Source organism: Erinaceus europaeus, chromosome 1, assembly GCF_950295315.1.
Source record: "Erinaceus europaeus chromosome 1, mEriEur2.1, whole genome shotgun sequence".
In the NCBI taxonomy this organism is placed as follows: domain Eukaryota; kingdom Metazoa; phylum Chordata; class Mammalia; order Eulipotyphla; family Erinaceidae; genus Erinaceus; species Erinaceus europaeus.
Genome location: NC_080162.1, coordinates 109938470 through 109952825, shown reverse-complemented (window position 1 = coordinate 109952825; position 14356 = coordinate 109938470). Strand labels below are relative to the sequence as shown.

The 14356-nt window shown below is 55.6% G+C and overlaps 1 protein-coding gene across 2 annotated transcripts in view; it reads right to left on the bottom strand.

The window, feature by feature from the left end:
• Nucleotides 1-8679, bottom strand: part of RTN4R (reticulon 4 receptor) — a 31679-nt gene extending 23000 nt beyond the window's left edge. Inside the window, exon 1 of one of the 2 annotated variants that reach the window (XM_060193190.1) lies at nt 8460-8679. In XM_060193190.1, coding sequence (XP_060049173.1) covers nt 8460-8481 — 22 coding nt within the window. In that variant the 5' untranslated portion in view covers nt 8482-8679. The remainder of the gene's footprint in view (nt 1-8459) is intronic. The other variant, XM_060193183.1, reaches the window with a different exon arrangement.
• Between the last annotated feature and the right edge of the window lie 5677 nt (nt 8680-14356).

The following is a 14356-nucleotide window of genomic DNA, read 5'->3' as shown; positions in this document are numbered from 1 at the left end:
CTTTCTCAGTTAGCCCAGAGAAGCTCCTGGGTCCAGATCAGTGCGCCTCCCCCTCCCCCACCCCCTACCTCTACCCAGGACCCAAGAAGGGGAGGTTCTCATGTGACATGAACCCCTACTCTTGGTCTGCCTGGAGCCTACACATCCCACCCACACCCTGCCCCAGCCTCAGTCCCATTGCATACTCGACTCCCCACTGCAAGAAGTCAGATGTCACAGACTCGGTGTTACAGAAGAGTCGACGGGGAGGAGGGTCCAGGCAGGGCTGTGAGAGGCTGTGTTCTGCATCCCCGGAGCCCAGCTGTAGCCTCTGTGCAGGAATCCCTGTACAGCTCACCGGCCCCCTACCTGTCCACCTGGCTCCCACCAGTGGCCTCTCAGGACAGGCTTGCTGAGATTTCTGAGATGGTGGGGACCCCATTACCCTTCAAGTAAATGGAATAGCTCATTTGGATTGTGCGCTGTTTTTTCATGTGTGGGACCCAGGTTCAAGCCTGGTCCCTAGCACATTGAAGGAAGCTTTGTTGCTGTGGTTTCTTTCACTCTCTGCGCCTCTCTACCTCTATCTAAACCAAAAACAAAAACAATACCCAGAGAGTTTCACTGCCAGGCATATATTGAGGGCTTGGAGATCTCATCACCAGGTCATGTATCCATAGCAAGTTCTAGCCCAGGGCAGGGAGGGTCCCACCTGGATGGAATAGGTCTTAGGAGCTGACAAAGTGCTGGACCCCATGGGCAGTATTCATAAGTGATCCTCCCCCATGTTCCATGTGATGAACTCCCCCAAAGTATATTTCATGTGATTAGAAGGAAATGACCCATGCAAGGACATACTGGGAGCTGGACTAAAGCTGAGAGAGGGGCGAGAAAAATAGCTCACTTGGATAATGTGCTGCTTTGCCACGTGTGTGACCCTGGTTCAAGCCTGACCCCCACCTCACTGAAAGATGTTTTGGTGCTGTGGTCTCTTTCACTCTCTCTACCTCTACCTAGAAAAAAACAATAAAGCCCAGAGCGTCCCATTTCTAGGCACTGCCTGGGAAGCCTCCCCACCACATCCACACTCTTATTCCTGACCCAATTCCTGGACTGGGGCAGACCTCTGCATTGCCTCAGGCAACTGGCTCTACCTGGCAGCTGGTGGCACCAGTACCTCATGAGAGCTGACTTGAGCACAGCCTCTGAAGCGGCACCATCTGTGCCCCCAGCCACGATCAGACTGGACTTGGGGACGTGAAAATGAAAAGTCAAACACAAATGTGGCAGGCCAGGTTTTGGGACCAGGGAGCCTCACCCAGAGAAGGCAGAGAGCAAGTGCCCAAATGGACCCCTCCTGGCCAGACCACCCAAAACCAAGAGATTAAAGCCTCCTTCCTGGATAACATGGCGGGGGGGGGGGGGGGGGAGGTGAGAATTAGGCAGGAAGGCGTGGCTGGTGGCATTTGTAGGACACAGTTCAGTGCTTGAATGGAGATGGGGAGTCTGAAGAGGTGTAGACGGGTGAGGAGGGGCCCATGGTTACAGCATGGAAGGGAGGGGTCTGGCTCACTGAAGTGAGGGGCAAGAGGGGGGTCCCCAGGGAGAGGGCCAGCTTGCACAATATACTTACCTTTGGGGTGGGTTGTAGAGGGATGATGAGACTAGAACCCTAAGCATTGGGGTTGCCACCCCTTGATGGACTGAATCTGGGCAGTCAGAACCCTCCAATGGAACAGAGCTGCACTTGCTGGGAAAAGCAGTGAGGAGATGGGGCTGGGTGGTGGTGTACCCAAAAGAGCACATGTACACATTAATAAGAATCTGCACAAGAGCCCAGATTCAAGCCCCTATCCCCACCTGCAAAGAGGGGTGGGGAAGCTTCACAAGTGACACAGCAGTTCTGCAGATGTCTCTGTCTCTCTCCCTCTCTCTCAATTTCTCTTAGGAAATGAAAGAGAGAAAAAAAGAAAAACAAATATGGTCTCTAGAAATGGTGGATTTGTCGTGCAGGCACTGAGCTCCAGTGATCAACCTGGTGGCCATAAAAACATAAATAAAGAAATAGAGCTGCTAGTGAGGGGCAGGAGGTAGCCAAGGGGACTGAGTCCCACTGGGCCAGCACACAGCGGGGAGGCAGTAAATGTTTGCTGACCAGCCAGCGTGACCCCAGACACAGAGCAGACTCAGTGACAAGCTGGGCCAAGGGCTCAGAGCTCATCTTGCTGTAGGTTGGGGGAGGGTGAGGCGGGGGGGGGGGGGGGGGGCGGGGGGGATGCTGCTGGTTCCCTGCTGGCCTTCAGTCCTCCCCTGATTTCCTGTCTACTTTGTCCCCTCCATTCATTTCCTTTCCTTCTTTAAAATAAAACCTGATGGTTTACTTATTTATTGCTAGGGCTTTATCACTCCAGGACAACTTTTTCAGATTGAGATAGAAACAGATAGAAACAGAGACAGGGGCCATCTGGTTGAGCATTCGCATTACAGTGCATAAGGACCCAGGTTCAAGCCCCTGGTCCCCACCTACAGGAGGAAAGGTTCAAGAGTGGTAAAGCAGGGCTGCAGATGTCTCTCTTCCTTTCTATCTCTCCCCTCTAAATTTCTCTATCTCTATCCAATAATAAATAAATAAAAAGAAAGAAATAGAGACACAGGAGGAGAAAAGGAGAGACACCATAGAAGCCCCCCCACAGTGTACTGGGGATTGGAGGCTCTATGCATGGCAAAGGAGGCTCCCCCCCCAATCCTCACTCTTTTTCCATTGCCACCAAGGTTATCACTGGGGCTCGGTGGCTGCATCACGAATTAATCCACTGCTCCCAGCGGCCTTTTTAAAACTTTTCTCTGCCCCCCACTTTTATTTGATAGGACAGAGAGAAACTGAGAGGGAAGAGGGAGATAAAGGAAGAGGAAGGGGTTTGGAGGTGGTATACCAGGCTAAGCACACATAGTACTAAGCACAAGGACCTGGGTTCGAGCCCCCAGCTCCCCACCTGCAGGGGGGGATGCTTCATAAGTGGTGAAGCAGGTCTGCAGGTGTCTATCTTTTTATCTCCCTCTCTATCTCCCCCTCCTCTTTCAATTTCTCTGTCCTGTCCAATAAAATGGAAAAAATGGCTGCCAGGAGCAGTGGATTTGTAGTGCAGGCACTGAGCCCCAGCAATAACCCTAAAAGCAAAGAGAGAGAGGGAGAGGGGAAGGGAGAGGGAGAGGGAGAGAGAGACTTGCAGCCCTGCTTCACCCCTCATGAAACTTCCCCCTGCAGGTGAGGACTGGGTGCCACTACCCAGCCTCCCTGTTCCTCACTGTTTCCTGAGCATCTATTGTGTGCTGGAGCTGCCTTAGGCCGCTGTGAGCCAGCTGCCCTGTCTCTCTCCACTGGTCTTGCACACACTCTCCACCCACCTGGCCCAGAGTCCAACACCCCCACACTGAGGACTCAAAGCATTTTTCAGACCCACTAGGGTGCTGAGCCAGGAACACCACCTCTGGTCAACAGCCCTTGTTTACAGATGAGGACTCTGGTGACCAAGGAAGAGCAGGCACTATCCAAGGTCACACAGCAAACCGGCACTGCACAGGCTGCCTGGGCTTGGGGGCGGGGTGGGGAATGGTGGTGGTAGTGTGTGTGGGGGGGATTTTTGGCAGGTCCCTGAGCCTACCCCATCTGGGCCCTGGCAGGAGACAAAAGCGATATCTCAACAAGGTCACAATGGCTGGTACAGACAGAGAATATGGTACTGAGTCCAGGCAAGCCAGCGGGGCAATCCAGGAAGGCTCCTTGGAGGAGGTGAGGGGGCCCAGAGCCCCACCCAGGCCTGAGCCCCTCAGCACTCCATCCTCTTCTCTGATGGGCTCCTTACCAGCTTCAGCCTCAGTCTGACATTTCCCGTGACATTTGCCGCAAAGAAATAGAGTCATAAACCCAAAGGTTAAATTTGCACATTGCCTCACACTGCCAGGAGAAGCGTGGTCTCTCCACCCACCAGGTGCCATGGGTGCAGGGTGTTTGTATGGGGAACACACCCTTCCTTGGGGGCCCCCACTGGGAGCCCCAAGATCCTCCTCCCAGGTCCTCCAAGGAACCATAGTCACTGTTTCCTAAAACATGCCCAGGAACGGTTCATACAAGAGGATCCATCAGAGGAGCCCTGCATTCTCCCTCTCTCTCTCTCTCTCTCTCTCTCTCTCTCTCTCTCTCACACACACACACACACACACACACACACACACACACACACACACACACACAAATATGAGGTTGAAGTAAAAGAGCCCCCATCACATTACTCAGCCCAGCCCAGCCCAGCCCACACCTATCAGGCCATGAAACTGCCCCCCTCTTCCCTACCACCACCCTGTGGGGCTTCCATCTCACAGTGTCATCTGTGGCAGTCACCAGGAACGCCGGTACTAGCCCCAGCACCGTGCATAGCACTAGCTTCCGACACCCAGGCCCCTGCATCTAGGCTCCCTGTCTCACCACTGGCCAGTTCCATGTGCCAGGCAAGGCCCAGGATAGGGCTCACAGCCTGCCAGGGTCTTTGCCCATGAAGATGGCCCATGAAGATGGCCCAGCCTTCCCAGCCCTGTTGCTCTTCCTGAGAGGGGTGGGGGGCATGGCTGCAGGACTGAGCAGAGCAAGGCCAGGAGACAGTGTCACAGGTACTGGCCACAGGGTAGAGGCTACAGGAGGGGGCTGGGCTGGGGGAGGGTGGGGGTGGCCATCCTGGAAACTGGGGCCCACTCAACCCGAAACCGCTAGGCCCACAGATCCCCGTCACAAAAGGCTGGGAGGGCTTGGGATCAGGCCCCACCTTTGCACTGGGGGACTGGACAGTGGGGTACACAGGGTGGGGGAAGTGCTCAGCAAGCCCCCCAGTGACACCTTGGAGGGTCATGTGAGAGGCTGAGACAGGACTGGAGAAGCCATGATGGTGCCGCCTCTATGAAGGACTCCACACGCCTCAGTGAACAGTTTCTGGTGTGCCAAGTATTTAAAGTACAGTGACAAAAGCAGAAATGAGAGCACAGTGCACCCCAGGAGGTGGGACCCTGCTGGGCCACATGCTTGGGTGGTTGTGCAGGAGACACCATGAAGAGGGTGAATGTGGTCACCGTCAGCGCCTGTCTGGCCTTGAAAGCATAGAGTCCTGAAAGCTCTGGAGAGCAAACGTCACTTCCCCTCTGTCTGCTCAGAGAAGTGTCTGGCAAACCAAGAATAAATGAACCAGTGAATGAAAGAATGAATGAATGAATATGAGAATGGTGTCTGAGTGAAAGAAACTCCATGAGCAAGTCATCCAGGCCACAGGTCAGGGGACACTAAGAGCGCAGAGGCTGCGTGCTGACAGCCCTTACACATGCCATGGAAGAAGCAGTGAGGCAGCTGGAGGTCATAGGTCAGGGCCCACTAGGCAGGGGCTGGAGTAGCCTGAATGCCACTGATGGGGTACTGCCAAGAGCCAGGAGGCAGAGCCTAGAGGGGGCAGGTCACTCACACACACACACACACCCTCCCCAAGACACACAAGTTCATCCCCTCACACACTCACTCACTGAACTCCTGCCGTGTGCTTGGACCCCCAGCCCCTTTGCTGGTCCACAGACCGAGGCCTAGTGGAGACCGGCTGGGCCCAGGCCCAGGAGAGCAGGCAGTGCAGCCCCAGGGGTGGGCTCCTTCTGTCTCCAAGCCAGGACCCGCCCTGAGAGCTTCCAACTGCAGAGGCCTGAAAGCCTCACATTAAGTACTGGCTTGAGCACCAGGGAGCTAGGTGGGTCCTCTGGCCTGAGGGGGGTGTGTGGCTAAGCTGGGGTCCAAGCATTGCAGGAAAGGCCTCTTGCAGTCTGTTCCTTACAGCTGCCAGCCTGGACCTGCCCAGGCCTCTCTGGACAGCAAGGACTTCCTTCCTCCTGCCTTCCAGAGTCCCGGCTCAGAGCCTGGCTCAGAGTGTCTGCCACCTGGTGAGCCCCACTGGGGCAGACTGTCCTCTAAGCCCTCTCTCCCCACCACTCCCACTCCCTGATTCAGGAGAAGGGCTGGCTCCAACAAAGGCTGCCGGGCTAGCGGTGAATCCTCACACGGGGCTCTGCAGGCTCCTCCATGTCGAGGGACAGAGCAAGGAGGCTGCTCTGCTTTGGAAACAAATCATCAGCCACTCCTTGCAGTAGTGTCTCTCCCATCCTTTCCTTCCTGGCCCCCCCCCACCCCATGGCCTTTATTTCTCCATCTGCAAATGGGTAGGAGGGTCTGGCTGGCAGTGTAAAGGGTCCAGTGGAGCTGCCAATGAGGAGGTATGGGGGTGGGTATTTTAAAAGGCAGAAGCACTGGAGTCAGGACTCTGTGGATGCCTCAGATTTGGGAGTCTAATTACTGGCCCAGGTCACAGATGAGGCACAGAGAGGTGAGCTCTCCCATTCAAGGTCACACTGCTACAGCTGAGCCAAGATACACATCCGATACCCCATTGTTTTCCTGCCCCTTTATACCCAGGGGTAGGGACCAGGTGGAGGTGGGTACCTGCATCTTCCACACCTGGACTGGAGAAGTTGAGTGGATGGTCCCCTCTTGATGGATGAACAGAGGCTTGGAAAAGTGGAGTGAGTGCCACCTGGCCTGGCATGGAATCAAGCTCTATCCTCTACCAGTCTCAAACCCCCCACCCCTCCAAACACCCTTATACAGATACCCCATGTGTTCCCTTCTGCAAACACTGATAGCAGTGTGGGCCCAGCTTCCAGGAGACCCAGCCCATCTTCCCCACCACCATGCAAATGGGTCCCAGTTCCCTTGGTTCCACATCCCCCAGAGTACCTGAAGCAGGTAACACACAGTAGAACTGTCACCAAGAAGGTGCCCACTGAGTTTGAGAAACTGGGGCTTGATGGGCAGGACCTTTGGAGGTCACCCTGGTTGGCCTCAGGCTGACACATACCTGTCCCCACGGGGGCTGAACATCAGCAGCTGCCCAGCAATTGCCAGGGGGACCGGCCCATTTCCACGGGGATGAGCTAGAGGTTTCCAACGGACTTTCTCTGCCCAGATGGGTCCTGGGCTCCATGGGCCACCATCATCCCAGCATGGGGAGGGAGAGTGAGTGGGAAGCATGGAACTAGCTCACCAATATGCATTCCCAGGGCTTCTGCCATAGATTCCAGCAGAATCCATCCCAGCTTGCAGCATGGGGCACCCACACCCGAAGGCAGACACATGCCGTTGTGCCCACAGTGCAGGTGTCTCCTAAGACACACACACACACACACACACACACACACACACACACACAGGTCTGGGGTGGGGCAGTGGAGGGTAGAATCCTGGGGGTTTGGGGGCAGTGGTGGTAGGCAGGCAGAGGTGGGGCCAGACTCCCTTTTGGGCTTCTCGCCCCTGTCTCCATAAGCTCAGGCTGCCCAGAGCCTCCCCCTCAACACATGTGCATGTAGGCAAGGGAGTGGGCCCCGCCAAGAGCCCCCAACATGTGCCAAGTGTGGAGACCACAGCATGAATGCTATGTGCAGGCATGTGTGGCTGTGGGTGCCAGGCTGGGCGAGGGCACTGATGTGCACTCAGGGCGTAGGGTGTGTGTGTGTGTGTGTGTGTGTGTGTGTGTGTGTGTATGCAGGCACGACGGGGCAGCTAGGCATGTGCACACACCCTGTGCAAGTGTGCAGGCCTTGTAGACACGTGCACGTGCAAAGAAACGTGTAGCAAGCCTGCGGCAAGGTGGACGCGGCTGGCAGGGCAGCTCTGGTGGGCACCTGGGGTGCACCTTCTAGGCTGGACATTCCCAACTCCACCCCCCCAAGAGCCCCCCCAATCGCAAGACCACACCAAGTAGGGGGAAGGGTCCCATGAGGACTGTCTGGGAGGGGTGCTGCCATGGGCATGGTCTCTCCAGCCCTTAAGCCTAGCACGGCAGCAAGGAGCCCTTAGGTTGCAGACAGGGGACCTCCTGCCTGAGTGAGAGGGTGTCGCGATGGACCAGCCCCGCCCCCCCACTGCTGCCAGAGCCCCCATTCTTCCCTCTGTGGCCTGACCCCAGAGAAGTCAGAGCCCGGCAGGGCAAGGGTGGAGGCGGCGGATTCCCCAGCCCCGCTCGCTAGATCCACGTTCCTGCAAACCTGTTCATTAACCCCTTGGTGGCCGGGGCGCCCGGAGGCTGGACCCCGCCCTGCCCGGCCCGCAGCCCCCGCCCAGGCCGCGACCCTGCGGCAGGTGCATCCCGCCGGCAGGTGCAGCCCCCCCGGCCCCGCCGCCGCCGCCAACTTTCCCGGGAAGCAGCAACTTTTCCGGCCGCCGCGGGCTCCGCCCTCCCGGGGCCGAGAAGCCCCGCGGCCCCCGCCGGCGCGCACTGCGGTGGCCCTCGCGGCCTCCCGGGGACCCTCGGCACGGCCGGGGCGGGACGTCCCCTTGGAGGGAGGAAGCAAGGGCGCGGCCCCGGCCGCCCAGCCCGCCGAGCCGGTAGGGGCGCGGCACTCACCTCCGGAGGACGCCCTCTTCATCGTCGGGGTCGGGAGGGGCGCGTCGGGAAGCCAAAGTCACCGGGGGGCCGGCGCCCGTCTCCCCGCGGCCGGGTCCGCATCCAGGCGCCGCCGCTCCGGCCGGCCCGGCCGCGGGACGAGGCTGTGCGCTCCGCTGCGCCGCGCTGCGCTCGCGGGGTCGCCGGCCGGGGGCCGCGGGCGCGGAGGACGAGGGCGGCGGCGCGGACTGGCGGGGCGCTCGGCACGGCCCGGGAGCCGATGAATGTTTTATGGGATCATGTGGTTCTCAGCGCGCTAGGGATCCACCGGGTCCCCCTGCCGGCCGGGCGGGGCGGGGCGGGGCGGGGCGGGGCCTCGCGGCGGGCGGGGCGCTCACCTGGACGCGGGCGGGACGCGGTGCGCGCGGGGCAGCGGGACTGGGAGGGCGGTGGGCGGCGCGGGCTGCGGGCCGCGCGGGCCGCGCTGCAGAAAGGGGGCTCGGCCCGCCCGGAGCGCCAGCCCCGTGCGGCCCCTAGACAAAGGCGGCGCGTTTCTGAAGAGGGGGAGACCCCTGCAGGCCGCGGCGCGCACTGCAGCCCGGTCCAAGCGGGCTGGGGGCGCGGACCCCGAGGGCGTGGCCTCAGGGGCTGGCCAGGGTGTGGCTCGCCCCCCACCGCCAAGACCCACAAGCTGCCACTTTTGAGGGCTTTATTCTGAGCCCAGGGATGAGAGCAGTGCAGCTGATGCAGAACCCATTCTTTCCTTTTTCTTTAAAATTTTTTTAAAAAATATTTATTTATGACTGGATAGAGACAAGGAGAAACTGAGAGGGGAGATTGAGGAGAGAGAGAGAAATACCTACAGTCCTGCTTCACCACTCGTGAAGCTTTCTCCCTGCAGGTGGGGACCAGGGACTTGAACCTGGGTCCTTGAACTCTGTAATGTGTGCACATACCCAGGTGTGCCACCACGTGCCACCCCCACACCCCTGCTGAGGGTTTTTTAATTTTATTTTTATTGTCTTTATTTATTTATTGGATAGAGACAGCCAGAAATTGAGAGGGAAGAGAATGATAGGGAAAGGTGAGAGACAGACATCTGCCACACTGCTTCACCACTCGCAAAGCTTTCCCCATACAGGTGGGGACCGGGGGCTCGAACCCGGTCCTTACCCATTGCAACATGTGTGCTCAACCAGGTGGGCCACCACCTGCCACTCCCCCACACATCCTCACTGTGGGCTTTATCCTGAACCCTGGGATGAGAGCAGTAATGCAGTCCCTGTGGACCCCATTCTCTTTCAAAATTTTATTTTTTTAAATTTTTTAAAAATTTATTTCTTTATTGGGGAATTAATGTTTTACATTCAGCAGTAAATACAATAGTTTGTACATGCATAACATTCCCCAGTTTCCCATTTAACAATACAACCCCCACTATGTCATTTATCATCCTTCATGGACCTGTATTCTCCCCACCCACCCACCCACTCCAGAGTCCCAGAGTCTTTTACTTTGGTGCAGTATGCCAATTCAAAAATTTATTTTAATTTATTTATTCATTATTGGATAGAGAAAGAGAGAAACCAAGGGGAAAGGGGAAGATAGAGAGAGACACACACACACAACTGCAGCCCTGCTTCACCACTCGTGAAGCTTTCCCCTTGAAGGTGGGGATCAGGGGCTTGAACCAGGGTCCTTGTGCACTGTGATATGTATGCTTAACCAGGTACACCACCACCTGCTACCCCCATTCTCTTTCTAGCCTTACTAAATCCTAGAGACACTGCTCCCCCTCCTCCCAGTCCTTTCCTACAGTCAGATTGCCCTATGATTCAGTTAGAAAGCATAGTCAAAGCTCAAGAGCCTTCTGAGACATCCCACCACCTGAGACCTCTACAGCAGACAGGAAATGGATACTTTTATCCCCAGGTACACTCCCCCAACACACACACACCACCACCACCACCAAGAAGTTCCCTCCTGTGGGGTGGTATCTTCAAACTCAGACTCACTCAGAACTCAGTATTCCTGTATCCTCCCCCCAACCCTCCCCAAAGCCAGTGAAGGCTCTAAGCCAGAGGACCAGATAACCTTGCCCCTTACCCTTCCTCCCTTAACCCCCCCAAAATAGGACAGCATAGTGGTCAAGCTCCTGAGTGTTTCCTGGAGCTGACCCTATACCCTCACTCAAACTGAAGCACACCACCCCGCCCAGGGCTTCTCAGCCCAGGATGCAGGTGAGAGGGCCACATGGATGAATTCCTGGACCCCTCCCTGCAGCTGGAGTAATCTGGAAACATGTTGTCTATAGTGTTTGTTGGGGCACCCAGTCTCTCAACACCCCATTCAGGAGGGAAGTGGCAGATAAACACCCTTCTGAATGTAGTATGGGCCAGCTCAGAGAAGTCCAAGGAAAGGCTGAGAAGCGTGAAGGCAGATCTGGGTCTGTTTCCCAAACACTGCACCAATGTGACCCTTCCTGGCACTCCCCATTCCTGGCACTCTGAGTGGGCAGCTGGGAGTGTGGTCCCAATGCCAGGGATCCAGGGGGTACCCGTCCACCATCTGCTGTCACCACAGAGGGCGGCTTCTTGCCAAGGCCTGTGAGGACTCTGCACCAGGCCTACTGAAGACATCATATTCCATCCTACAATGTGGATAACACCGCTACTGTCCATGTCACAGATAAGAAAAAAAAAATGGAGTGGGCAAAATAGCATAATTGTTATGCAAAGATATTCTCATGCCTGAAGCTCCAAAATCCCAGGTTCAATCCCCAGCACCACATAAAACAGAGCTGAGCAGTGCTCTGGTAAAAAGTGGAGTTGTGGGCACTTGAGTAGACCTACAGCTTGGCAGCCTCTCCCAGAACCACCTTGACCTACAGCCACTGCCTTCTCCAGAATTGCCACCCCATCTCTAACCTCAGGGTTGCAGAAGGCAGCCTAGACCCTCTGCAGTCAACACCACACTCCCCATGCCCTTCTGCCCAACTTTAGTGGGTGTGAAGGCAGAATTAATCTCTGTTGTCATCTCTTATTCATTAAAGTCACCCACAGTGGTAACTGGAGCCAGCACAAGGACCAGCACAGGGAAAGGGCAGAGGGCTGACCCCTCGCAGTGCATGTAGTCAGGGGCCTGGGTGGCAGCTGACCCTAAACTCTGGTGGGGTTGAGCTCCACTGGGATGTTTCTGGCCACCAAAGTCTGATTCAGGGGCAGAGTTGCCAGAAATGGGGTCTTTAGGCTGTGCCCCAGTTGTCAGCCCTTGACTCATTACCCCCCCCCCCCCCATGAATAAGGATCCTTTCAAAGCCACCCACCCAGCAGTGGCAGCTAAATCAAGAACTGATATTCACACCAAGAGTCCGACAGACTCCAAATTGGGTCAGGGGGGCACCCAGTGGAAGGACCTGTGGGAGTGGAGCTAGGAAGCTGGGATATGGCCAGGTGGAGAGTGTAAGTATGGAGGGCAGGTTGGGCATTTCAGACCCAGCCTGGGGCCACAATGGGGCTCCTGGTGAGCCATTTCTGGCTCACTGACCAGCCTTGTTCCTCCCAGGATTCCTATGAGCTCAGAGCTTCTTTCTGGGCTGCTGTGACCCACATTCACACTCACCCCATTTTCCAGATGGAGAGTTTGGGGACAGAGAAGGGCCAGCCCAGCTCAGCGTTCACTAATCCCACCTAAGGGGCTCCATGGAGGTATGAATCCCCCCAGCTTTCACCCCTCTCTGCCATCATATCTTCCAATATTCAGTTATCTAGTCATCAGCAAACACTCTGGGAGACCAATTCCTTGATGTATGTATATATGTATGCTCAGTTCTGGTTTATGGTGGTGTTGGGGATTGAACCTGGGACCTTGGAGCCTCAGACATGAAAATCATTTGCATAACCACTATGCTGTTTCCCTTGTCCTCTATTCCAAATCATCTCACACCTCTGCTAGACACTCACCCTATCAGAGTATAGATGAGAAAACTGAGCCCAGGGAAGGGGACTTAATCCTAGGTCACTCAAGTGATAATAACTAAGCTTAGAACTAAGAGTGTGCCCATGTCCCTGGGTCACCCAGAAGCCCTTGGGACTGAAACACTAGTAGGACAGGCAACTGAATTCCAGGCACTTGGCTTTCCCTTGCTGTCCCATATTCTGCTAGGGTAGCTCAAATCAAGTCTTTGGGGAATTGTCCCCAAGAATGTGGCATTACACCCCTAAGACAAAGGACCTGAGAACCATGCAAGGGAGGGTCTGGCAGGGCCTCACCCCTGAATCTACTGCTACTCATCCTGAGCCCTGTGAGCCAGATTCATAGGCATGGAGCAGAGCAGGGGCCAGAGCCAACATTGAAATGAGAGAAAGATCTTTGTGGCCAGCTAGAAGGCAGAGGCCTTGCTCTGGGTGGGACTCACTGGCCTGAGGTTTTCATCTTCCCAGAGGGTACTGTTGCTAGTCTCTTGTCCAGGGTGAAGAGGCATGTTCACAGCCTTTAGTGTGAGGAGGGGGTTCTGAGGTGGCTGCAGTAGTAGGCAGGCCTCTGAGACTTGGGTATTTTTAGCCAGGATTCCTGCTGACAGTCCAGGTTGGCTGTGGTTTGCTGCCAGACTCAAAGGCATTTCTCCCAGCCTGCGGTCTATGCAGTGCCCCTGTCCCACCAGACCATCAAGCTGTAGCCCTTCCCAGTAAGGTGGCTGCTTTCTCACAAGTGAGCCTCTCCCAGGAAGCTAGTCATGGTGGCAGCCAGGCCTGGTCCTGGGACACAGTAGAGAACAGGCCAGGAGATCAGAGCTCAGAATTATAGGCTACCCATGTTCTGGATTCTGGACTCCCAGCTGCCACTTTCTTGCATATGTGTGGCTGCATTCAGATAGACAAAGATAGAGACATGGATAGATGGCACCAAAGCTTCCTCTGATGCCATGGCATTTCCCATGTGGTGCAGGGGCTCAGCCCTTGGCCTCGTAGGCACGTATATGGCTATCTCTCCAGACACCAGTTCTCCTCTCTCCCCCCTCTATATATGTGTGTGTGTGTGTGTGTGTGTGTGTGTGTGTGTAATTTATTTGAGCAGAGACAGAAAGAAATCGAGAACGGTGTGGGGAGATAGGGAGAGAAACAGAGAGACACCTGCAGCATTGCTTCATTACTTATGAAGCTTCCCCCTGCAGGTGGGGTCCAGGGACTTGAACCAGGGTCCTTGTACATTGCAGCATGTACACTCAACCAGGTGCACCACCACCTGGCCCCAGTTCTGCTCTTTACTAACTAGTCAGAGAGTGGGGGTTTCTGGAATGCTCTGATCTATACTTCAGGCTCTAGTCTGATCATGTGCAGGCTTATCCTGAAGGCTGACTGGCTGCTGCAGGCCCTAGTCAAACTTTCCTTAGGATAGGGGACATAACCATCCCTTTTGGCTCAGAGCATCTCCAGACACCCATGCGCAGTGCTTTCCACTGGCTCTGTCCACTGAGCAACTCCAGTCAGTTTTAGAGGGAGAGGCCAGCTCCGCCCAGTTGCTTGTGGGCAGAACAATCCACACTTGGACCTGTTAAGCTCCACTTTAGCCAGGACAACCTCCTTCCTATAAGACAGTGAGGACCTGGACAGATGACCTCACCAATATGTCCTGGAACCTCACCTCTCCAAAGCTCTACCCCACTAAGGAAAGATAGAAACAGGCTGCAAGTGTGAATCCACTTTCCAATGCCCATGTCCAGAGGAGAAGAAATAACAGAAGCCAGACCTTCCACCTTCTGCACCCCAAAAGGAATTTTGATCCATATTCCTAGAGGAATAAAGAATAGGGAAACTTCCAGATGAAGAAATGGGACATGGAACTCTGGTGATGAGAATTGTGTGGAATTATTATCCCTGTTATCTTACTGTTGTAAGATTTGTTAATCATTATTATAT